This window comes from Taudactylus pleione, unplaced genomic scaffold (genome assembly GCF_031769625.1).
Source record: "Taudactylus pleione unplaced genomic scaffold, aTauple2 ptg000353l, whole genome shotgun sequence".
Lineage (NCBI taxonomy): Eukaryota > Metazoa > Chordata > Amphibia > Anura > Myobatrachidae > Taudactylus > Taudactylus pleione.
Genome location: NW_028284754.1, coordinates 1,356,162 through 1,382,076, shown reverse-complemented (window position 1 = coordinate 1,382,076; position 25,915 = coordinate 1,356,162). Strand labels below are relative to the sequence as shown.

Sequence of the window (25,915 nt, the reverse complement as noted above, 5' to 3'; positions counted from 1 at the left end):
GGACCACCCAGTAATGGGGTCACCCCAGGCTCAGGCTGATAGTGGCAGTTGGTGGTGGGTTGATAGTGTATGTGTTGTGTAAAAATAAATACAGTAGGTTTAAACATTGTCTTTACTAGTAGAACTGCAGGTCCCAGCAAGCCTGCCCCACATGCTGGTACTTGGAGAACCACAATTACCAGCATGCAGGGCATTTAGGGCCCATTGGTACCTGTAGTTCACCTATAAAGAAATGTTTAAATAAACACACGACACACACTGTACACAGTATAAGTTTATTAAACATACATGCACTCACACATACAGACACATATGTACACACACATGTACATATACTCACCTATGTATCCCTGTAGCATCGGTCCACTTGTCCGCTAGAGTATCCATAGGGGACCTGTGAAAAAAAACATACTCCCCATCTCCCATACGAGGTTCTGTCCTCTTCGGTCCGAAGTTATACCTTTCTATGGAATGGTGCTTCCGGAATGAGAGCTCAGCGGAAGTACTGAGCTTAGCGGCGGCATTTCACCATGGAAAACCCACAGCTAAGTGTTCATTGGCTGAGAGAGGTCATCCCCCATCTCTCAGCCAATTAATGTCTCGCTCCATTTTAGTCAATGGTGGGAACCGCAGATTAAACTTTAGTAACCTGCGGCTCTCTATTGACTTCAATGGAGGTGCCGTTCATTGGATGAGAGAGGCGGGTAGTCACATCTCTCAGGCGATGAATGCTCAGATACGGCTCTACAAAGGCAGGATCCGCGCCTCAGCTCTTCATTCAGGAGGTAACAACCATCCTGTTTATTACCTATTGCGTGGTTCGGGAAATTGTGCTTTTTGTTTTAAGAAGAACTTGGATGCCTACTTGGAGAAGGGAACCAGGCCAGGTAATGTACGTGAGTATGTGTGAGTGTGTATGGATGTAATAAAAGTGTACTTATACGGAGTGTGTGTGTGTTGTGTTGTTTTAGACATTTCTTTATAGTTGAACTACAGGTACCAATGGGCCCTTAATGTCCCACATGCTGGTATTGTGGTTCTCCAAGTAACAACATGCTGGGAAGGCTTGCTGGCACCTGCAGTTCTACTGTAAAGACAATATGTTAACTTCTATTTTTTACACCACACCTACACTATCAACCCGCTACCCACCGCACAGGGGTGGTGGTTATAGCCCTGGGCTATCAGCCTAGGCCAGGGGTGCCCTGCAGAGGGTGATCCCTTTGTTTGGGGTCCCCAACTCCCCAGGGATCCCTGGCCTAGGCTGACTAGCGGTCAGAGTTAATGCTTCAGTTTGGGGGCCCGGTGAAAGGGCACCCTAGACTGTGGCATCAGTCCCCCACTAGAAAGGGCCCAGAGCTGGTTTTAAAAATAGGGGGAACTTTCCGCAATTTTTTTTCTCCCTATATTTAAAACCAGGTCTGTCCCTGCTGCCTGGTGCTGGTTCTTAAACTTTAGTGGAACCCTACACATTTTTACCAGGAATTTTTAAGAACCAGGACTGGCTGGCAAGTCCGGGGCTGGTTAGTCTTTTAGGGGTGGACCTCACGTAATTTAAAAAAAAAAGATTAACCCTATTTTAACACACTAGCCATTCATAAACATACACAATGTGTATGTTGGATGGTGGCAAATTGCAGCTCTGGAGGTGGTGCATTTAAAACTACTATTGAGTCCCCAATTTGAGTAGAAAATGGCCGAATTGAGCAAAACGAATAATGGTAAATTCCCAATTTAGGCATAAATTAGTGAAAAGTACTTCCGAACAGAGCTGATGGTGATATAATTTCTAGTGCACAAAACAGTCGAATTAGAGGCATTAAATCACAAGATCTAAACACCAATACTGACACAAATCACCCGACTTTAATGATAGTAAATTCCCGATTTGCAAAAAAAGTGATATTATCACCCAAAAATGCAAATCGGGATAAACAAGGATCTTAGTAAATTTACCCCTGTATCCATTTTGGAACTTGGAAGCTGAACTGCCACATGTTAGTGCCACCCACTGTGACTTTTAGCTTAGTCAGCCAGCTAGCTGAATGCAAACTTTTGGCCTTAACTAGATGAAAAATATATTATTGTGGGATGGTCAAAATTGATTGGAAATGACTGGAAAAAAATGTTATTGAGGTTAATAATACTGTAGGAACAAAAACAGGCACATTTTATGTGATTTTAGATGTTTTAATTATATTTTAAGAAAAAATCCAGATCAAAAACCAAAACCAGAAAACAAAACAGAGAGGTGAGGTTTTGGCAAAATCAATCCAGATCCCAAACCAGGGGATAACCAGATCCAAAAGCAAAACCCGTGGGTCGGCGCACAAAAAGAAGGTGGCACTCTGAGACTTGTCAAATCAGTTTAAATAACAGTAAAAACTTTACTGCATAAATCGACATTTAGGGGACGTGCTCCCCTTCTTCAGGACAGTAAACAATCATGAATACAGTGAAAACATTAAATAGGTGCACTTACCAGTCGTGATCCCTCCATCTGTGTGCTTTCTGGACACGCTGCTGGTCCGTGTAGTTCTGGAAATGCTTGTTTGCAAAACCGGATGTGTTGTCGTGGTTCCCGGCCGCGCTACCATGGAAGCATAATAAACAAGGCAGTGTTACTGCTAATAGTTAAAAACCACTAGAAATATAAACAACATTAATAGAGTGACTAAAAACTGTTTAAGACATGTGTACACTCATGTCACATGATAATGTGAGAAAAAGTTCTCAGGCATTGTGCACATAAGTACATAAAGTGTATCATATGATCCTTAATGATAAAATATCAATCCATAATATATATCTCAAATATGTATGCAACATAAAATATTAGATATATATGAAAAAATACCTTATGTGATAAAATATTAAATTCAAAGATTATTGTATATAAAAAGACTGCCCAGCCAACATGACATCTCCTATTACAAAATACATCTGAACATCATAGAATGTCACAACAACCATAATTTAAAATTTATATAAAATATTATCTCAAGTTAGTTTGAATAAATAAAATGTAATAATCCTAGAGAATCATTTAACCCTCTGGGGTTGACAGTGTCTAAGCTGGTTATGTCAAACTCGAGCCCTTTAGCTTTTGTGGGACTACATATCCCAGCATGTCCTATCACATGTTTTAGCATGCCCTAATAGCAAAACTGTAGCACTGCATGCTTGGATGTGTAGTTCCACTGCAGTTGGAGGGCACGAGTTTAACACCACTGCTCTAAGCAGAAAATCCAACGTGATTCTAATTGTAGAAGTTTATGTGCTTGTTACCCCCTCAAATCAATTCAGGTACTTGATCTATAATTTTTATTTTAATGTCGCCATGTTATGCTTGAATTCTGCAAAATGTTTTGCTACCGGTTGTTCTCCTACCCCCGTCTCTAAGGCTAAGTGGATAGCTGATCTATGCTGTGCCATCCTTACTTTAAACTGGCACTCAGTTTTAAAAACATAATATAGCCTACAAGGGCATATAATAATGTAGACTACAAATTTCAAACTACAAGATAGGGGCCACTTAATCCTATATTTTCTCCCAAAATGTGGATGCACCACTGTATCACCAATTGCCATATAATCGCACATTGTGCAACCTAAACATTTAAAACAGTCGTTCTTATGGCTTAAGAAATGTGTAGGAGTTTTCCTGAACCCAGAGATGTCTGTCTTCGTCACTATAAATGTTATGTTCCTGCTACATGTGTAGCTTGGCATTATTCTGGTGTTATGCATTGAAACCAAATCTGGGTCAGAAGAAACAATGGACTATAATTGTTTAGCCTTTTTGCTGGAATATTTGCTTTTAGTGTTAAATTCATTAACCCACAGTATAGTTTTTTCCAATTTTTGCTCCGTCACAGACTCAAGGAGTACCTTTCTGTCCTTAGACAGGGCCTTACACTTGGCTGTCTTAAATTCTTTAATCGGATAACATCTGGCTATGAATTTATTCAACATAAGATACAATTATCTTTGTGTTTCCTGTTTCTCGCTTGTGACCCTACACACCCGTAGGAATTGAGAATATGGTAATCTCTTAATGGTGGCAGTAGGGTGGAAGCTGTCATGACGTAACAATGTGTTATGATCAGTTGGTTTAGTGTAAAGACTGGTATATATTGTTCCTAAATGTACCCTGATAAATATATACAAAAAACAGATCTCAACTTTGTCACAATTCATGGTTAATTTGATAGTTTTCCCACATTTTTGTTTTAAAAAAAAATGCGCTCAATTTCCCACATATATGCATTGGCAAACAATGGTGCCACCGCCAAACCCATAGCACAACCTGTCTTTTGCCTAAAAAATCTGCCATTGAAAATGAAGTAATTATGAGACAAAGTAAATTCCAAAAGTGACAGGAAAAAAAAAATATTTGGACCTGTATATTGTATTTTACCTGTAATCAGATGTCTCACAGCCTGTACACCTGCCACATGGGGTATGCAAGTATACAGGCTGGACACATCCATGGTTGCATCAATATGTCATCTGGAACCACATTGATCTCCACCAGTTTTCTCAACAACATGTTGGAATCTTTTAAATATGTAAAAGTATGCTGCACACATGGCTGCAGGAAAGTATCCAAATAAATGGTGACCGGTTTACACAGAGACTCCTGTGCCAAAATAATTGGTCTACCTGGGAGCCTCTGTGCATCCTTATGTATTTTGGGAATTGTGTAAAACAGGGGTACAACAGGATACTCATTGAACAATTTATTAAAGATATCAACCAAAATAATATCTAACAATACTGCCTCCTGTAGCAAACCCTGTAATTCTTGTTTATAGCTCTGTGTTGGGTTTTAATTGAACACACAGTTATTATCAACATCACTTAATAGACAATCACATTCAACCACATAGTCTGATGTATTCTGCACCACAATAGAACCCCTTTTGGTTCGTGATGATAATGTCTTGTCTATTTCCTAAGGACTTAATGGCTAAATGTTCTTCTTTTGTTAAATGATGATATATCGAATGATTATATTATAGGCTGATGTTTCCAATACCCTGTACTCTAGTAGATACTACTACTTCTTTTTCCTGGGAGAGATGTTTATCAAAGTGTTCCTTTAATTTTAGGGTTCTATTGAGTTTATACATGTCCAACTTCCATTTGAATGCGTTAGGTTTGTTGGTAGGAATATATGTTAAACCTTTACTCAATACATTCATCTCAACTGTGGATAGTGGACTTGAAGATAGATTAAAGTTTAGTTATTTTTCCCGTTCTGGAATTTGTTTCAACACTTGCCTCCTCATCTGGTCCCCACATCTGGTATATATCTTTCTTTCCTAACTGCCAACCCAGCCCGGGTGCTTACCCCTCGCGGACATACTGGAGAACCTCACACTTGGTTTACGTCTCCTGAAATAAGGAACACGATTCCTAACTCCACTGGTAGAGGAATTATCCAACCACGAATATACTTTGGCCCGTATTCAATTTGAAGCATTAAGTCCGGATCCGAGTTAAGTTACCGCCGATGACGTCATTATCGCCTGTTTTGGTTTTACCCCATATTCAATTTGAAAGTCTTTCCGCTATGCGTTAAGTCAATGCAATGTAATAGGCGGTAAAGTATTGCCTATGAATGGCAGGCGGAAAAAAGCGCAGAATTGGGGTCTTGGGGTGCAACATTTTGGGAACCCCCAATTAGCCTTCAGACAGTCCCCCAAAGGTAATCTGTGTCAAAAAAATAAAAAAAAAAATTAAGGTCACCCCAAAAATGTACTTTGAAAAAGGGGACGAAAAAAAAAATGTTGGGGTACAAAGTTAAAAACTATTGAACTTGACTCTGGGGGGGTCCCCAAGTATGCACCAAGTTTTTTTTTTATTGCAGGTGTTTGCGGCAGGTGGATTTTTCACAATTTTTTCAACTTCACTTTTTCAACATTAAATATGCTGACCCCCATTTTCAAGTACCCCAAATTTGCTGGGATAAGTTTTTTTCTGGAAAAAATACTCCTAAATGCTATTCTGCATCAGATATAGAAAAGCACTATTTAGCAGCTATTGAGCCCATTTAAAAACACTAAATATCTTCAGCAAGCCAAATCGGAGGGTACCATAGTGAACCCCCATGTCAGAGCATCATTTGGGGGTGACAGGCTGATTTCCCCAAAATGACAGTACTTTCCGCTTGTTACAGTATCACCGGGTGCCGTTTACACGTACTTTGAAATTGAATATGGTGTAAAGCGTGCACGCGTGTGATACTTTAACGCCTACAAAACAGGCAAAGTCGGCATTAAGTCCAGGCCACTTTAACTTAACGCGGCTCGGCTCAAATTGAATACGGCTCTTTGTGTTGTATGTAATCTTGTTGTACTTTCAGAAGTTTTTCTCTTTTGTATCTTAATAACTCCATTTTGTTCTGCTCCACTTGCTCCTGCAATTTAATGACCCAGTTAGATGAAGTATCTGAGTCAAGCTGGACCTTCTGCTCAACTTCATATTTCAGAGCTATTTCAGACCTGCACCCTATTTCAGCACCTGGAATGGGTATCTTATATGGTCTGCGCTCCATTACGGTACTCGGAATGGCTATTTTAGGTGCTTAGCTCTATGTTCTGGCACCTATTCCAGCTACTTAAGGTGACCTGCACACCGTTCCTGCACCCAGAATGGCTATATTAGGTGGCCTGCTCTATATTCTAGCACCTGCAATGGCTATCTTAGGTGTCCTGCTCCCCATTCCAGCAACCAGTACAGCTTTCTAAGATGGCTTGTTCCTTGTTCTGGCACCAGCTGGAATGGCTATCTTAGGTGTACACCATTCCGTCACCCATAATGGATATTTTAGGTGGTCTATGCCCTGTTCTGGTACCCGTAATGGTTATCTTAGGTGGCCTGCACCCCGTTTTTGCATCCATAACAGCTATCTAAGATGGCATGCTCTGCATTCCAGCACCATGAATGACTAGCTAAGGTGACCTGTGCCCCAATTTGGCACCCGGAATGGCTATCTTAGGTGGTCTGCACCAAGTTCTGGTACCCAGAAAGGCTCTCTAACATGGTCAGCTCCACATTCCATTTTCCAGAATGGCCATCTAAGATGGCCTGGACCCAGTTCCAGCACCTGTTCCAACTAAGGTGACTTGTGCTCCATTCTGGCACCCGGGAATGCTATCTAAGGTGACCTGCACCCCATTCTGGCACCAAAAATAGCTATCTAAGGCTATCTAAGCCCCATTATGGTACCCAGATCTGCTATCTTAGGTGGTTTATGCCCCATTGGCATCTGGAATGGCTATCTTAGGTTGTCTGCACCCTGTTCTGGCATCTGTAACAGCGATCTAAGATGGCCTGCTATGCATTCCAGTGCCCTGAATGGCTGGCTAAGATTACTTGTGCCTCATTTAGGCACCCTGAATGGTTATCTTAGGTGGTCTGTGCCCCATTTTGGCATCCGTGCTAACTATCTAATATGGCCTGCTCTGCATTTCAACACCATGAATGGCTGGCTAAGGTGACCTGTGCCCCATTTTAGCACCCAGAATTGTACTCAGAATGGCTCTCTAACATGGGCCCCATTCCATTTTACAGAATGGCCATCTAAGATGGTCTGGACCCAGTTCCGGCACCCGTTCAAGCAAAGGTGACCTGCATCCTGTTCTGGCATACGCAACTGTTATCTAAGGTGACCTGCACCCCTTTCCGGCACAAAAATGGCTATCTAAGGTTAACTGAACCTCTTTATGGCACCCTGATCTGCTATTTTAGGTGGTTTAAGCCTCATTGGCATCTGGAATAGCTATCTTAGGTTGTCTGAACCCCATTCTGGTAATATGAGGTGGCCTGCACCCAGTTCCGGCACCATTTCCAGCTATTTAAAGTGACCTATGCCCAATCGGAATGGCTAATCTCATGTGTTTTGTGCCTCATTATGGTAGCTAGAATATCTTTCAAAGATGGTTTGCTCCTTGTTGGTCTGTTCCCCATTCTGGTATCCAGAATGGCTTTCCAACATATGTAAACACAAAAAGAAAAGAAAGGCTCTTTACTGGGATACACTTTGATAAGGTTTCAAATTACAAAACCATTTAAAATGTAACTTTTGTTATATTAACATAAAATTATGAGGTAATCTTATATAAATACAATAAATGGTTAAATTATACATAAACCATATGAATACAAAGCTCGGATATAATGAAATAAACCTAGCTTAATCGGCGAAAATTCAGAATTCAAGAATTGTAATCATGAAGGAGCACAAGAGATATGTAGAATCTCAATGTTCGGGAGAAGGGGCGGATGAAGTCCGGAAGCCAAAGTCATGGTACTACGACCTGCTCACCTTCATCCCGGAGAAAGAGCCAAAGAGGCTGTCACAGTGCTCGTTAGTGCTCGAAAAGAAAACTCTTTTTTGTGGGCACTGCTTATTTGTATTATTAAGGTATTAAAAAGTACCTTTTAATAATGTACTCTAAAATAAGATTGGACATACAGTACAGTATATATTCACATAGAAATTATTCACAAACAGTAAGATAAAAGTCATATAGGAAAAAATCCTCCTATGTGCATTTGATGTCTTGGAGTGACACCATAGGGTTGAATAACACATTCTTATTAGACAAATTTTTATTCAGATAATTAAGTATATTGCCTAATCAACGAATAGTATATTGGTTCAACACATAACAAGAAAGCACCATCTCGCGTGCGAACGAACTTGCTTAAAACATAGCTGCTATAGTTGCAAATGAACATGAATCCAAAAAAGTCACTCTCTAACACAAATAGCAAGTTTGTCCAAATATATTTTTCATAGCATAGTTAATTGTCAGTCTCCTCTATGGAAAGATATCATAGTATCAGATTTTTGGCAATGATCTATAAGTCTGGTATTAGCACAAAGTAAAAGCACACCTTAATTGTAACAAGTACTTCTGTCATATGTATATTAATTAACTGATGGTGCTTTCTTGTTGTGTGTTGTAATAAGAACATGTTATTCAACACTATGGTGTCACACCAATACATCAAATGCATATAGGAGGATTCTCTCCTATATGACTTTTATCTTATTGATTGTGAATAATTTCTAAGTGTATACAGTATACAGGTTGAGTCTCCCATATCCAAATATTCCGAAATACGGAATATTCCGAAATACGGAATAGTTTTGGCATGACTCAGATAATGAAACCTTTGATTTTTGAATGTTCAATGTACACAAACTTTGTCTAAGGCACAAATTATTAAAAATATTGTATAAAATTACCTGCGGGCTGTGTGTATCAGGTGTATATGAAACATAAATGAATTTAATTTCTGTACACAAACTTTGTTTGAGCCTCAAAATTATTGAAAATATTGTGTAAAATGACCTACAGGCTGTGTGTATAAGGTGTATATAACACCTAAATGCATTCTGTGTGTATATTTGGCTCCTATTCCCAAGATATATAATTATGGTATGTAATTATTCCAAAATACGGAATATTCCATTATCCAAAATACCCCTGGTCCCAAGCATTTTGGATATGGGAGATTCAACCTGTATACTGTATGTAGTGATGTGCACCGACCCCCGTGTTTTGGTTTTGAATCTGGATCTCCCCTGGTTTTGGATCTGGATTGGTTTTGCCAATATTGGCCTTCCGTGTTTTGTTTTTTGGTTTTCGTTTTGGATCTGGACTTTTTCTTATAAAATCATAAAAATAGCTAAAATCACATAAAATTGGCCTGTTATTGTTCCTACAGTGTTATTAACCTCAATAACATTTATTTCCACTCTGTTTTTAGTCAATTTTGACAACCTCACAGCTCACAATATTGATTTCAACCAGTTTAGGGCCCAAATTTGCGCTATGCTAGATGGCTGTCATGATTCCTAGGTGGAATCAAAACTGAGTGATAAATAGAGTTGAGGACTGTGCAAAGATGATGGTTGGGGTACCCCTTGAGGATTGAAGAATTGATAGTTGATAATTGATACAGTCACTGACTGAAGGAGGAATTGATGATTGATAATTGGAGCAGCTACTGGCTGAAGTAAGAATTGATAATTGATAGTTGGTGCAGTCACTGGCTGAAGTAAGAATTGATAGTTGATGGATGGCGCAGCCACTGCCTGAAGTAAGAATAGTTGATACTTGATAATTGGTGCAGCCACTGGCTGAAGTAAGAATAGCTGATACTTGATAATTGGTGCAGCCACTGGCTGATGTAAGAATAGCTGATACTGGATAATTGGTGCAGCCACTGGCTGAAATAAGAATAGCTGATTCTTGATAATTGGTGCAGCCAATGGCTGAAGTAAGAATTGATAATTGATAGTTAATAGTTGATGCAGCCTCAAGTCTGAGTAGTAGTGAAATACAGAGCTATGATTAGGAACCAGTCCTGTAACAGACTTGAGGACAGGAACTCTTGGCAACTTGTGGCCGTTATAGCTTGAGGGCTGGTGAGGAGTGAGGCCTTTGGGCCATGTAGCAGCCTTGAGGGCTGAGAACTCTTGGTGGGATATGGCCTTTGCACCATGTAGCAGCCTTGAGGACTGAGAACCCTTGGATGAATGTCACTGTTGTGCAACTTGTGCCGCCGGGTTGACACAAGCAGCAGTTGGCTCAGAATTTTCTTTAAAAAAAATGAAAGGGGCATGCAGGAGGTGCTGTCTATGGCCATCACAATATCTGAATATTCATAAAACATAACATTAAAAATGTCAGGCAGCAAATCCCCAAACAGCACATAATAGAAAGGAAAAAGGTGCAAGATGGAATTGTCCTTGGGCCTTCCAACCCACCCTTATGTTGTATATATGAATCAGCACATTCACAGTTTAACAAACCAATCACTTCAGTGACAGGGACTGCCACTTGTGGCTGAAATGATTGGTTTGTTTGGACCCCCAACACAACAAGCTCACAATGCTCAGTGAACATTGGTGGCAATAATCCCATACACAAACTGGCTTTACAAGTTACATCAGATGTCATCATCATCATCATCATCATCATCATCCCCATCAGTGAGTACATCCTTTTCTTCACACAATATTAATTGGTCCCCGCTGGAATCCACCATTACAGACGCTTCTGTATTGTTTTACTTAATTGCTGGTCAAGGGTTTCCTCATGGAATTTGTAATTCATTTTAATGAACATCATATTTCCACATTCTGGGAAGTAATCTCCTACACTGATCACTGACAAGGTTCCTGGCTGTGCTGAAAACTCTTTCAAAGTACACACTGGAGGGTGGGCAACTTAAGTTCAACAAAGCCAGTTTGTGTAAGGGACTTAAAATTGCCTCTTTTTCCTGCCAGTACTGAAATGGATTGTGTGACATGCCTATTTGTATGCTATACCCAAAATAGTAAATCACCATACTCTGAATGGTGACCGTATCAGACAAAGTCACAGTAGACATGTCACTCATTGTAGGCAGTTCTTTCAGACCCAACCAGATGTCATTAGTTTTTGCTGACTGATCTGCATCACCACCAGCAGTGGGTCTCTTAGGAAAAGAGACCCATTTTTTTCCCAGGTAGCTGCAGAAACGTTCCGCTTGTGTCTTAAAAACATGGGGGATCACTATGGGTACCCCCGTTTTAGCCTGTAAATGAAAGTCGGGGATTTAAATAGCCGCAGCAGGTGTTTTTTTCCCGACATTGAAGAAGTGATGCGGAAGAGCACTTAGGTTATTTTTTTCGTTTTTTTAAGTGGTCCCATCAAATTTGGGGTACATGAAAATGGGTACAAGCATATTTTGATGTCCCTAAAGTAAGTTTTTAAAAATTCTGCATTTGTGCACCTGCCGCTATAAATCTATTCTAGAAAACACCTGCCGCATACTTGCAGAATAGCCCTGAACCTATTTCCCTATTGTTAAACAATTTTTTCACATTTTTTTTTTCACCCCAATTTTTAAAATAATTTTTTGGGGTGTCCCTATTTTTTTTTTTACTTATTTTGACACAGTTATCTTTTAAATGTCATTCCCAGGGGTGCAGGCTATTTTTTTTAAGCCTGCACCCCTAAACCCCAATTCTGCAAATTTTTTCGCCACCTATTCAGTGGTGAAAAGTTATCCCCATTTTTTTTCAAAGACTTTTAGAACCTGCGAAAAGTCTTTGAAATTGAATACAGTGTAAAAGCAAAACCTGCGTTAATGACGTCATAGGTGCGAAAACATCGCAAAAAATGAGTTCTCGCTCCCATATTGAATATCCCTATAATTCTGTTAACAGCACAACTCCAGCAAATGCTGTCAGCACATGATAGCGAAAGGGATCCATTATGAGAGAAAGAAGACACAGGGCCTGATTCAGCACTGATTGCATGGCTGCGATCGCACATACCCAGCTGATTCGAATATATGCTAATAACTGCAATCGCACAGCAACCGCAGCACTATACCTAGACGCCCGCCACTTTATAAAGCCGCTCACTTCCCATGACATGCATCCGCAAGTAATGAAAACATTGGTAAATATCGAGTAACATCAGAACCATATGCACAATTGTGGTTGATCTGACCCTGCCACACAAGCTGCTAAACTTCCTGTTGCCATCTAGACCTCTGCCAGCATATACAATCGCAGGGGCTTAATTATGCACGCCCCTATAATGGCATTCAAACACACAGACACGCCTGCTTTCCAGCGACCACCATCCCTCCCTCTCCCCCCCCAAACGGTCACTTCATATCAATCACTATGCGCTTGTACTGCGTGCTCACTGCGATCGCTTCCCGATGCATAGGCATGTGCAGAATGCAAACATCGGCCGGCTGCGTGCAAACACAGCCATGCGATCCAACCTAAATACGACCCACAGTTTGTTTAAAGGCAAGCCAAAAACAAACCAGAGCAAATTGGCAATGCTAGAGGGTTCAGCAGGTGTAAAGAACCAATGTTCTCTCAATTTAAATGAAATATAGTTTGAAGGGTAATTAGGTGAGTGCAGAATATGTATGATTTTTCTTTTTAAATGTTGTGGTCACATACCTGAGGTAAATGCCGTGGATTAAAGCCTATTGTTTATATACATATTATTATACTGCCAACAAGGGCCAGTCCAGTCACCCATCTTCTCCACTAAGTCACTCAATCTTTTGGCTAAAAACCACTGTTTGGATAGTTTATCTGCATGTCCATGCTATGCACACAAGGACATGTCTGGTGACAGTTGGAAATACCTGCAATCTATTCATGTGTTGCCTTGCTCACAACACAACAAATGACGAGACTACAAAACTAGTACATTAATATCAGGGGGGAAAATTAACAAACCTATTACATATTACACTACATGAACCCAAGACTAAACATATTCACATAAAGGTGCGTTGTGAGGTGTTTTCAGTAACTTTTTGAAATGTACTGTGTCCCTATCTCACCCCTGGCTTTGCAAGTATAGTCACCATTCTACATTTCAGTATATAACAGAGGTGTAATTTCATTCCTGGAAGCATTAGTTTATTGCATTGTTTCACTATTTTTTTTGAAATTGAAGAGGACATATTAAAAAAACATATAATATCTGTTTCGTTTTAACTTTGGGACTTCCATATTGTATATAATATTATAAGAACTAATCAGGAATTATTCCATATGTGAATCACAGTAAATTCCATCCCCTGGGCACATATTTCTTGTATTTACATGGTTGTTTAGGCATACAGTAGAACGCATGTTATAGACTTAGAACTAAAGTCTGATGAATCATGAAAAAGAAAAATCACACATAAGTATACATATTCTACCATTTTTATGTAATAAGGGCTAATTTTGGGTGCAGATAAGAAAGTTTGTCATCCTGTATGTATTTGTGTATTTGGGACTTACTGAACAGAGCTTGCTAAATATGTAAATTTTAATATGTAGGTATAGCCTGTTATGTTATATTCCAGAATAAAGTACTCACCTGTGCAATAGCTTAAAGAACAACCTTGAGATCCATCCAGTTCATATACATAATATCCATCAGGACAAGCTTTAATCTTGATAGTTGTTTCCCAGTTACAACAGTTATCACTCCAGTGGCCACAAGCAGTGCGACTTACTATACCATCGATAACCATCGGATGGGAACCATTCAGCCACAGTGGGGCATCAGTACCACAACTGTGTTTTGGCACACAGAATTCTGGTATGTGATCGCCTCCATTGCCAATAAAGCGATACCATCCATTCAAATCCTTGTCACAATGAGGTTTCGGTACTTGAACAACATTTATATTTCTCCAGGTGTCATTGAAAACAGTGAAACTTGAGCATGGATCAGAGCAGTGGAAGCCATCTCCTATGAACCCATCATTACAGACACATTCAGCGGAACCTGTAGAATCATCACAGTTAGCATTTGGGTCACATCCTGCAGTTTCACAGGGACTTGCAGCTAGGGAAGAAAAGTACAAAAAATAAAAGGAAAATATTATTCCAATCCAATCCACCTTTACATACTGTATAATGCATAACATGCAGTTTAACTGATTATTCCAACTTTACTATTTCTTAAAAAAATAAAAACAACAACAACAGTACAATGCATTACACTGAAGGTATTGCAGTATACTGTGTTAATTGAATTATCACCCATGATTGACATTTCAGTTACTAGAAAATAATGAAAAAGAAACTTTATGAATTCTTGACCTGCTAACATTTATCTCTCTCTTGCTTACAGTTATGTTTGTTCCATATTAGGAGTTGCCTTTCCAATTGATTGCTTATCTGATTCTAGATACCCGGGTTGTCATTGATAGCAAGAGTTAGCTAGAAGTGGCCGCAAGTGCTTTGGAGCTCATCCATAATCTTGTACAGTGGGCAAGTTGGAAAAATGCTCCTCTACCATTACATGCAAACTACATGAAATTTTCACACTCTGCACAAATTGTGTGACTTACCTTGCCATTCACTGCAGGTCAGGATTTCTTCCTGACCTTGTTCAGGAACCATGCAGTGACATCACCATCATGCACTATGTCAGCTGATAGCATTCTTCCAGTGAGAGTGCTCCTGCCTCAGCTGACCTCAGCAGCCTATCATGCACCTGCCGGAGAGTCATATCCCCTGTGAGAACTCCCACTGGTGCCTGAGCAAAGTTTTGCTTCCTAGAGTTCAGTTCTAACCTGTGGCTCCTTTGAGCAGAAAACCACCACTACTATCAGGCTCATTTACCAGACTCCAGCGTTTCTGTGATATTCCGTTACCTGTTTCTGACCTTGGCTTTGTTTTGTGACCCTGATTTTGCCTGACCCCTGGTACTGCATCTGATATCTGGTTTTGACTTCGGCTATTCCCTGTGACCTGTTTACACCTGCTCCCTGGTACCGTCTAAGTCCATTTGGTTCTGACCCGGCATGTCGACTAAGCTATACATCTTCTCCATTTCATCTGGAGTTGAACAGCACCTGTATAAGGGAACCTATCCTGAGGACCATGACCTGTGTGTCGGATGCATCCAAGCCCATACCTTCTTGCGAGGGTCCCTGGTGAATACCGCCTCCAAATTAGACTCTGCGCCTCAGGCTTTGGTCTATCCAACTCCCTAATAGAGGTTGTGTCCATTTGCCCTCCAAGAGTTGTGACAGAAATATTCCCAAAAATACTTAACAAATCATGCTCAGAGGTGCTCCCATCTATCGAGACCAACAGTGATACAATGTTATAACATAAATTTACACAAGTATGCAATATTGACCTAATTCCATGCTAGTCAATGATCACTAAAGAGCACACTGTCTGATGAATAGTCTGTTATAAAGAGAAAAGCCCAAGCCTATTTTAAAAAAGGCATTGGTGGAGGTTTTTGAGATGAATAGATCAGATCTCTTTCAACCCAAAACTAATTGGAAAGAAAGACAATCTCAAGAGAGAAATCTGAGATCTGGCATTCATCTGCAAATATACCTTACACCATAAGGAGATAAGAGATATCATTAATAGAAACTATAAAATATTAAGCCATAATAATATTCTAAGAGAGCTTTGCCCAATAAACCACTCATTATCTATAGAAAGAATAAATCCTTAAAGAATATACTTGCCCCAAGTAATTTAAAGACAACTAAGATCCCTACCATCAGTCCGATAAATCTCCAAGATAAACAATGGATACCATCTAGACCACCAGGCTTTTACAGATGTGGCAAGAATAGATGCACAATATGCACTCATATTCCTAGACACTTTTTTAAAATGATTCATCCAATGCTTAATAAACCTCTATGTGTTTAGATTAGGGGTGAGCGGGTTCGGATTTCTGAAATCCGAACCCCCCCGAGCCCCCCCGATCCGAGTCCGATCCGAGTCAGGCTCGACTTTTCCCGCCTTACTCGGATCTGAAATCGAGGCAAAACGTCATCATCCCGCCTTCCGAGTCTCGCGGGTTTTGGATCCTATATAAGGTACCCGCGTCGGCGCCATTTTCTCACTCGGCTGTGGACAGTGAAGAGGGAGGGTGGGAGTTAGGGCTGTGTAGTGTAGTGTAGTGTAGTGCTGCTGTTGTCCACTACTTCAAAGTCCATAGGGGCTGGCTGTGTTGTGCTGTGCTGCTGTTGTTAATAGGGGCTGTGTCCACTACTTCAAAGTCCATAGGGGCTGGCTGGACTGTGTTGTGCAGTCAGTTCTCCATAGGGGCTGTGTCCACTCCAAAGTCCTGTGCAGTGTCCCAGTCCTAATGGAGTGCTGTAGTGTTGTCCAGGGGGTGCTCTGTCCATCAGGGGTGCTCCCCCCAAGTGCTAAAAAAATAATATATTTTCTGTGTTTGTGAATTGTGTGCGCAGTAGCCGCACGTGCATCAACAAAGTAGTGCCAAGCGTGCGCCTGTGTCATAAGTAAAGGGCCGGCTGGCTCGACCGTTAAAGGGTGCTGTAACCCCCGAAAGTACACTCCAGTCCAAACCAAAAAAAAATAATTTTCTGTGTTTGTGAATTGTGTGCGCAGTAGCTGCACGTGCATCAACAAAGTAGTGCCAAGCGTGCGCCTGTGTCATAAGTAAAGGGCCGGCTGGCTTGACCGTTAAGGGTGCTGTAACCCCCGAAAGTACACTCCAGTCCAAACCCAAAAAAAAATTATTTTCTGTGTTTGTGAATTGTGTGCGCAGTAGCCGCACGTGCATCAACAAAGTAGTGCCAAGCGTGCGCCTGTGTCATAAGTAAAGGGCCGGCTGGCTTGACCGTTAAGGGTGCTGTAACCCCCGAAAGTACACTCCAGTCCAAACCAAAAAAAAAATTATTTTCTGTGTTTGTGAATTGTGTGCGCAGTAGCCGCACGTGCATCAATAAAGTAGTGCCAAGCGTGCGCCTGTGTCATAAGTAAAGGGCCGGCTGGCTTGACCGTTAAGGGTGCTGTAACCCCCGAAAGTACACTCCAGTCCAAACCAAAAAAAAAATAATTTTCTGTGTTTGTGAATTGTGTGCGCAGTAGCCGCACGTGCATCAACAAAGTAGTGCCAAGCGTGCGCCTGTGTCATAAGTAAAGGGCCGGCTGGCTTGACCGTTAAAGGGTGCTGTAACCCCCAAAGTACACTCCAGTCCAAACCAAAAAAAAAATTATTTTCTGTGTTTGTGAATTGTGTGCGCAGTAGCCGCACGTGCATCAACAAAGTAGTGCCAAACGTGCGCCTGTGTCATAAGTAAAGGGCCGGCTGGCTTGACCATTAAGGGTGCTGTAACCCCCGAAAGTACACTCCAGTCCAAACCAAAAAAAAAATTATTTTCTGTGTTTGTGAATTGTGTGCGCAGTAGCCGCACGTGCATCAACAAAGTAGTGCCAAGCGTGCGCCTGTGTCATAAGTAAAGGGCCGGCTGGCTTGACTGTTAAGGGTGCTGTAACCCCCGAAAGTACACTCCAGTCCAAACCAAAAAAAAAATTATTTTCTGTGTTTGTGAATTGTGTGCGCAGTAGCCGCACGTGCATCAACAAAGTAGTGCCAAGCGTGCGCCTGTGTCATAAGTAAAGGGCCGGCTGGCTTGACCGTTAAGGGTGCTGTAACCCCCGAAAGTACACTCCAGTCCAAACCTAAAAAAAAAATATTTTCTGTGTTTGTGAATTGTGTGCGCAGTAGCCGCACGTGCATCAACAAAGTAGTGCCAAGCGTGCGCCTGTGTCATAAGTAAAGGGCCGGCTGGCTTGACCGTTAAAGGGTGCTGTAACCCCCAAAAGTACACTCCAGTCCAAACCAAAAAAAAATTATTTTCTGTGTTTGTGAATTGTGTGCGCAGTAGCCGCACGTGCATCAACAAAGTAGTGCCAAGCGTGCGCCTGTGTCATAAGTAAAGGGCCGGCTGGCTTGACCGTTAAGGGTGCTGTAACCCCCGAAAGTACACTCCAGTCCAAACTTAAAAAAAAATTATTTTCTGTGTTTGTGAATTGTGTGCGCAGTAGCCGCACGTGCATCAACAAAGTAGTGCCAAGCGTGCGCCTGTGTCATAAGTAAAGGGCCGGCTGGCTTGACCGTTAAAGGGTGCTGTAACCCCCGAAAGTACACTCCAGTCCAAACCAAAAAAAAATTATTTTCTGTGTTTGTGAATTGTGTGCGCAGTAGCCGCACGTGCATCAACAAAGTAGTGCCAAGCGTGCGCCTGTGTCATAAGTAAAGGGCCGGCTGGCTTGACCGTTAAGGGTGCTGTAACCGCCGAAAGTACACTCCAGTCCAAACCTAAAAAAAAATTATTTTCTGTGTTTGTGAATTGTGTGCGCAGTAGCCGCACGTGCATCAACAAAGTAGTGCCAAACGTGCGCCTGTGTCATAAGTAAAGGGCCGGCTGGCTTGACCGTTAAGGGTGCTGTAACCCCCGAAAGTACACTCCAGTCCAAACCAAAAAAAAAATTATTTTCTGTGTTTGTGAATTGTGTGCGCAGTAGCCGCACGTGCATCAACAAAGTAGTGCCAAGCGTGCACCTGTGTCATAAGTAAAGGGCCGGCTGGCTTGACCGTTAAGGGTGCTGTAACCCCCGAAAGTACACTCCAGTCCAAACCTAAAAAAAAATTATTTTCTGTGTTTGTGAATTGTGTGCGCAGTAGCCGCACGTGCATCAACAAAGTAGTGCCAAGCGTGCGCCTGTGTCATAAGTAAAGGGCTGGCTGGCTTGACCGTTAAGGGTGCTGTAACCCCCGAAAGTACACTCCAGTCCAAATCTAAAAAAAAATTATTTTCTGTGTTTGTGAATTGTGTGCGCAGTAGCCGCACGTGCATCAACAAAGTAGTGCCAAGCGTGCGCCTGTGTCATAAGTAAAGGGCCGGCTGGCTTGACCGTTAAAGGGTGCTGTAACCCCCAAAAGTACACTCCAGTCCAAACCAAAAAAAAATTATTTTCTGTGTTTGTGAATTGTGTGCGCTGTAGCCGCACGTGCATCAACAAAGTAGTGCCAAGCGTGCGCCTGTGTCATAAGTAAAGGGCCGGCTGGCTTGACCGTTAAGGGTGCTGTAACCCCCGAAAGTACACTCCAGTCCAAACCTAAAAAAAAATTATTTTCTGTGTTTGTGAATTGTGTGCGCAGTAGCCGCACGTGCATCAACAAAATAGTGCGAAGAGTGCGCCTGTGTCATAAGTAAAGGGCCGGCTGGCTTGACCGTTAAAGGGTGCTGTAACCCCCGAAAGTACACTCCAGTCCAAACCAAAAAAAATATATTTTCTGTGTTTGTGAATTGTGTGCGCAGTAGCCGCACGTGCATCAACAAAGTAGTGCCAAGCGTGCGCCTGTGTCATAAGTAAAGGGCCGGCTGGCTTGACCGTTAAAGGGTGCTGTAACCCCCGAAAGTACACTCCAGTCCAAACCAAAAAAAAATTATTTTCTGTGTTTGTGAATTGTGTGCGCAGTAGCCGCACGTGCATCAACAAAGTAGTGCCAAGAGTGCGCCTGTGTCATAAGTAAAGGGCCGGCTGGCTTGACCGTTAAAGGGTGCTGTAACCCACAAAGTACACTCCAGTCCAAACCAAAAAAAAAATTATTTTCTGTGTTTAGCCGCACGTATATATCAAATCGATATAACATAAATGGAGGACCAAACTTTCTCCGATAAAAATAAAATAGAGAAAGATCAAGAACCACTTCCTCCTAGTGCTGAAGCTGCTGCCACTAGTCATGACATAGACGATAACATGCCATCAACGTCGTCTGCCAAGGCCGATGCCCAATGTCATAGTAGAGGGCACATACAATCCCAAATGGCAAAGTTCAGGAAAATGACCTTGAAAAAGACATTTAAATCAGCTGAAGAGAAACGTAAACTTGCCAATATGCCATTTACGACACGGAGTGGCAAGGAACGGCTAAGGTCGATCCCTAGTATGTTCATGACTAGTGGTTCAGCTTCACATGACGATGGAAGCACTCCTCCCACTAAAAAAATCAAAAGAGTTAAGCTGGCAAAAGCACAGCGAAGAACTGTGCTTTCTAAGAAGATATCACAAATCCCCAAGGAGAGTCCAAGTATGGTGGTGGTTGCGATGCCTGACCTTCCCAGCACTGGACGGGAAGAGGTGGCTCTTTCCACCATTTGCACGCCCCCTGCAAGTGCTGAAAGGAGCACCCACAGTCCACTTGCTGATATGCAAATTGAAGATGTCACTGTTGAAGTACAACAGGATGAGGATACTGGTGTAGCTGGCGCTGAGGAGGAAGTTGGCGAGGAGGATTCTGATGGTGATGTGGTTTGTTTAAATCAGGCTCCGGGGGAGACAGTTGTTGTCCGTGGGATGAAAAAGCCCATCACGGTCATGCCTGGGCAGAAGACCAAACATTCCACCTCTTTGGTCTGGCAATATTTCTATCCAAATCCGGACAACAACTGTCTTGCCATATGTAAAGGTGAAATAAGTAGGGGTAGGGACGTCAACCACCTAGGAACATCCTCCCTTATACGGCACCTGCAGCGCGTTCATAAAAAGTTACTGTCAAGTTCAGAAACTTTGGCTCAGACCGTAAGCAGTCCAGGGACACCTAAATCCCGTTGTCCTGTTGTATCCAAGCGCCTGCAAACCACACCGTCAACTCCCTCCTCATCAATTTCCTCCTTAGTCAGGATCGGAAGTAGTCCTGCAGGCCATATCACTGGCATGACTGACTCTCCTATCCGGGATTCCCCCGGAGGATCCTGCATTGCTACGCCTACTGCTGCCGCTGCTGCTGTTGCTGCTGCTGGGAGTCGTTCATCATCCCAGAGAGGAAGTAGGAACACCACTACTTTTACTAAACAATTGACCCTCCAACAGTCCTTAGCGAGGAGGATGAAGTACGACAGCAGTCATCCTGAAGCAAAACGTATAACTGAGGCCTTGACTGCTATGTTGGTGTTAGACGTGCGTCCGGTATCCGCCATTAGTGCAGTGGGATTTAGACAATTGATGGAGGTAGTGTGTCCCCGGTTCCAAATCCCGTCTAGATTCCACTTCACTAGGCAGGCGATACCGAGACTGTACAGAAACGTCAGAAAAAGTGTCCTCAGTGTCCTGAAAAATGCCGTTGTACACAATGTCCACTTAACCACGGACATGTGGACAAGTGGAACAGGGCAGACTAAGGACTATATGACTGTGAGAGCCCACTGGGTAGATGTATCACCTTACGCAGCAACAGCAGCAGCGTCACCAGTAGCAGCATCTCAGAAACGCCAGCTCGTTACAAGGCAGGCTACGCTGTGTATCACCGGTTTCAGTAAGAGGCACACCGCCGACAACCTCTTAGAGAAACTGAGGGAAATCATCGCCCAGTGGCTTACCCCACTTAGACTCTCCTGGGGATTTGTGATATCTGACAACGCCACCAATATTGTGCGGGCATTACATCTGGGCAAATTCCAGCACGTCCCATGTTTTGCTCACACAATAAACTTGGTGGTGCAGAATTTTCTGAAAAGCGACAGGGGCGTGCAGGAGACGCTTTGGGTGGCCCGAAAAATTTCTGGCCACTTTCGCCATTCAGCGACTGCGTGCCGAAGACTGGAGCGCCAGCAAACACTCTTGAACCTGCCCCGCCATCACTTGAAGCAAGAGGTTGTGACGCGGTGGAACTCAACCCTCTATATGCTTCAGAGGATGGAGGAGCAGCAAAAGGCCATACAAGCCTATACATCCACCTATGACATAGGCAAAGGAGGGGGTATGCACCTGACTCAAGCGCAGTGGAGAATGATTTCCATGTTGTGCAAGGTTCTTCAGCCCTTCGAACTTGCCACACGTGAAGTCAGTTCAGACACTGCCAGCTTGAGTCAGGTCATTCCCCTCATCAGGCTTTTGCAGAAGCAGCTGGAGAAAGTGAAGGAGGAGCTAAGACGGAGCGATTCCGCTCGGCATGTGGGACTTGTGGATGAAGCCCTTCATTCGCTTTGCCAGGATTCCAGGGTGGTCAATCTGTTGAAATCAGACCACTACATTTTGGCCACCGTGCTCGATCCTAGGTTTAAAGCCTATGTGGTGTCTCTCTTTCCGGCCGACACAAGCCTGCAGAGGTGCAAAGACCTGCTGGTGAACACACTGTCAGCTGAAGCGGAACGTGACACGTCAACGGCTCCTTCTTCATTTTCTCCCGCAACTGGGGCTGCCAGGAAAAAACTTAGGTATCCTAAGCAACCCGCTGGCGGTGATGCAGGGCAGGCAGGACCAAGTTTGGACATCTGGTCCGGACTGAAGGACCTGGCAACAATTTCTGACATGTCTACTGTCACTGCATATGATACTGTCACCATTGACAGAATGGTGGAGGATTACATCGGTGACAGCATCCAAGTAGGCATGTCAGACAGTCCATACCTGTACTGGCAGGAAAAAGAGGCAATTTGGAGGCCCCTGTACAAACTGGCTCTATTTTACCTGAGTTGCCCCCCCTCCAGTGTGTACTCCGAAAGAGTGTTTAGTGCAGCCGGGAACCTTGTCAGCGAAAGGCGTAGGAGGTTGCTTCCACAGAATGTGGAGAAGATGATGTTCATCAAAATGAATTATCAGCTCTTCCAGGGAGACCAGCCTCCAGAAGGTACAGAGGGACCTGTGGTGGTGGATTCAAGTGGGGACGAGTTAATACTTTGTGAGGATGAGGATGTACACACTGAAGAGGGTGAGGAATCGGTGGATGAGGAGGATGAGGATGACATCTTGCCTCCGTAGAGCCAGTTTGTGCAGGGACACATTAATTGCCAGCTTGTTTTGTGGGGGCCCAAACGAACCAATCATTTCAGCCACAGTTGTGTGGCAGACCCAGGCGCTGAAATGATTGATTTGTTAAAGTGTGCATGTCCTGTTTATACAACATAAGGGTGGGTGGGAGGGCCCAAGGACAATTCCATCTTGCACCTCTTTTTTTCTTTGCATTATGTACAGTTTGGGGCCTAGTTTTTCTAACTGCCATCCTGTCTGCCACTGCAGTGTCACTCCTAGATGGGTCACGTGTTTGTGCCGCCCACTCGTGTCGCTTAGCATAGTCATCCAGCTACCTCGGTGCAACCTTTTGGACATAAAAACACTATTGTGAGGTGTGAGGTGTTCAGAATAGACTGGAAATGAGTGGAAGTTAAGGTTATTGAGGTTAATAATAGCATAGGAGCAGAAAAACCTACAAATTCTGTGATTTTAGCTGTTTTTATGCTTTTTTTCAAAAAAATACAGATCCAAAACACAAAACCCAGAACCCAAAACACGGAAGGGTGGTTTTGGCAAAACCAATCCAGATCCAAAACACGAAGAAAGATCCAGATCCAAAACCAAAACACAAAACACGAAAAGTGGCCGATGCACACCCCTAGTTTAGATGCATTTTATCGGCTAATGTATATTTAATCTAACATTCATTGCTAAATATACTGATTGTTGTTAGTTCAACCCATACAAACCTCTCATTTCTACTCCTCAGATATATTACCTGTAATTTTTCAAGATAATGATTTTAATGATTTTAGTGTCTTTGAATATCGCAGAGTCACGTGATCTTTGTTTACACCATGTAATTCCACAAACTTAGTAACTATGGAACCTGTTCAACAACAGATCTGCATTCATTAGAGTCCACTGCCTATCTGTGGAACTGCATATGAGACAAGGACACATGACCGGGTCTAACCAATTGGCGGGTACCTACACATCGCGAGTTATGTAACTGGGTAGCGCTCATGTGATTGTGACTGGGGAATAATTAATACAGTTATTTACTTTACTTTACATATAACAATACTCATGTTTATTTTTAAATGTTATGTTGAATCAAGATATGATTGCCTTCTCTTACTGTAGGATTTATTTAATAACTTGCAACATGGCTTGGTTAATTATTTATAGACACTTAATAATGATTCACTCATTAGAGCAGTATAAATATCGGAGACCCCTATGAAGCTCCAAACATTTGCTCCTGATGAAATTGTGGGCCACTCACAAACGGAAACGCGTTGAGCCCTACTGTATTGGATCCCTCACTCACTAAATATATATGAGAAGAGGACATCACTGATTTTTTCCCATACAGATCTGGACCAGCTAACTTAGTGGAGATATCACTGAACTGTTTCTATTGCTACAGGACACCTGCAGGATAATAAACTGGGACCTGGGACATAAACTTTTAATTGGCTTTTGGAATTAGTGACTCTCAATAGTGAAGCACGGGTTATCCTATTAAGTAAATACAAATTATTTATGCAATTACTGCTCTTATATTTGCATACAAGTTTACCATCCTAATATATCTGTACAATTATTCTCCTCCTCAGGAGAAGATGAGATATTATTGTGTTTTAATAAATGTCCTTTTAATTAAGCCATGTGTGCATATGCAACATATTTCTATTTCTTAAGATAATTATAATACTAAACTAAGTAAGTGATAATTACATTTCCCACTAGCGCTGTTTTCTGTTTTATACTGGTTTGTTCCTAAACAAGGAGATTAATACTCTCCTACTAATAGCTGCTAACTGATGAGTGCCACTCCTATTTTTTTCTTGAGAACAGCCCAAGGTAGCCTAAGGCAAAATATAGGACCCAGGGCCTGATTCAGCAAGTATCGCAGTTGCTAATATGCATGCAATCGGCTGATTGTTGCATTCTGCGCATGTGTATGCTTACCAGCCGATGTGATCGGGACTATGGGCCTGATCCAGAGCCGCTCGTAAGCGGCCGCTCGTTCGTTCCGACCATGTTCGCACAACTGCACATGCATACGGATTTTAATACGCATGTGCGAACCAGTCAGTGCGGCCGAAAATCGTGTGCTCGCTAAATAGCGAATGCCTGCTATTTTGAGTGACAGGAGGATGCGTATGTGGGCGGTAACAGGGGAAGGTGCTTGAAAACGGGGAGTGGAGATCAGAACGCAGGCGTGCCTAAAGATCAAAACGGGCATATTAAGGGTGTACATAATTACTAAAGCAGCGTCATCGTCCACGTCACTTGGTTGTTTTATAGTTAGTACTGCTCGCATGATTGTGGTAGGAAAAACCAACCACAAGAATAGCGAGCAGTTCATACGCCGTCCGATTAATCTAATAAATAGCGGACATGACGTATGATGCGAGCGGCCAGGGGGCGTTTTTTTTTTTAAATTACGTTCGCATGTTTTGTTTGCTCGTTCAGACATAGAGGCGTGAACAGACCGCAAAGAGCGAACGGTTAATTTAAATAGCCAGCCCCTTTTTCTGGACGAGCGAGCGCAAATAGCGTCCGGCTCTAAAACAGGCCATATGATTGCAGTGTCTTTGCAGACCCATCACAGAGTGATTGACAGAAATGCCATTTGTGGGTGGTGACAAGGGGTGGTTGGCAAAATGCAGTCATGCCAGTTACTTATAACTCCATTATAACACCATTTCTTGAGCGTGCATTAATTATCCACTGTGATGCCGTACGCAGCTTGAGGACTCATAGCGATGAAGTTAGCAATTTTTGAGTAAGGTCAGGGTTTGTGCAAGTGTGCGTGAGGCTGCGATGGTA

At 42.5% G+C, this 25,915-nt stretch overlaps 1 protein-coding gene across 1 annotated transcript in view; it reads right to left on the bottom strand.

The window, feature by feature from the left end:
- The window catches only part of LOC148508605 (uncharacterized), a 653,608-nt gene that overhangs the window by 59,784 nt on the left and 567,909 nt on the right, over nucleotides 1–25,915 (bottom strand). The window contains exons 22-23 of the mRNA XM_088444305.1: nucleotides 13,917–14,390; nucleotides 2,483–2,590 (exon numbers count right to left, since the gene is read on the bottom strand). Coding sequence (XP_088300431.1) covers nucleotides 2,483–2,590; nucleotides 13,917–14,390 — 582 coding nt within the window. The remainder of the gene's footprint in view (nucleotides 1–2,482; nucleotides 2,591–13,916; nucleotides 14,391–25,915) is intronic.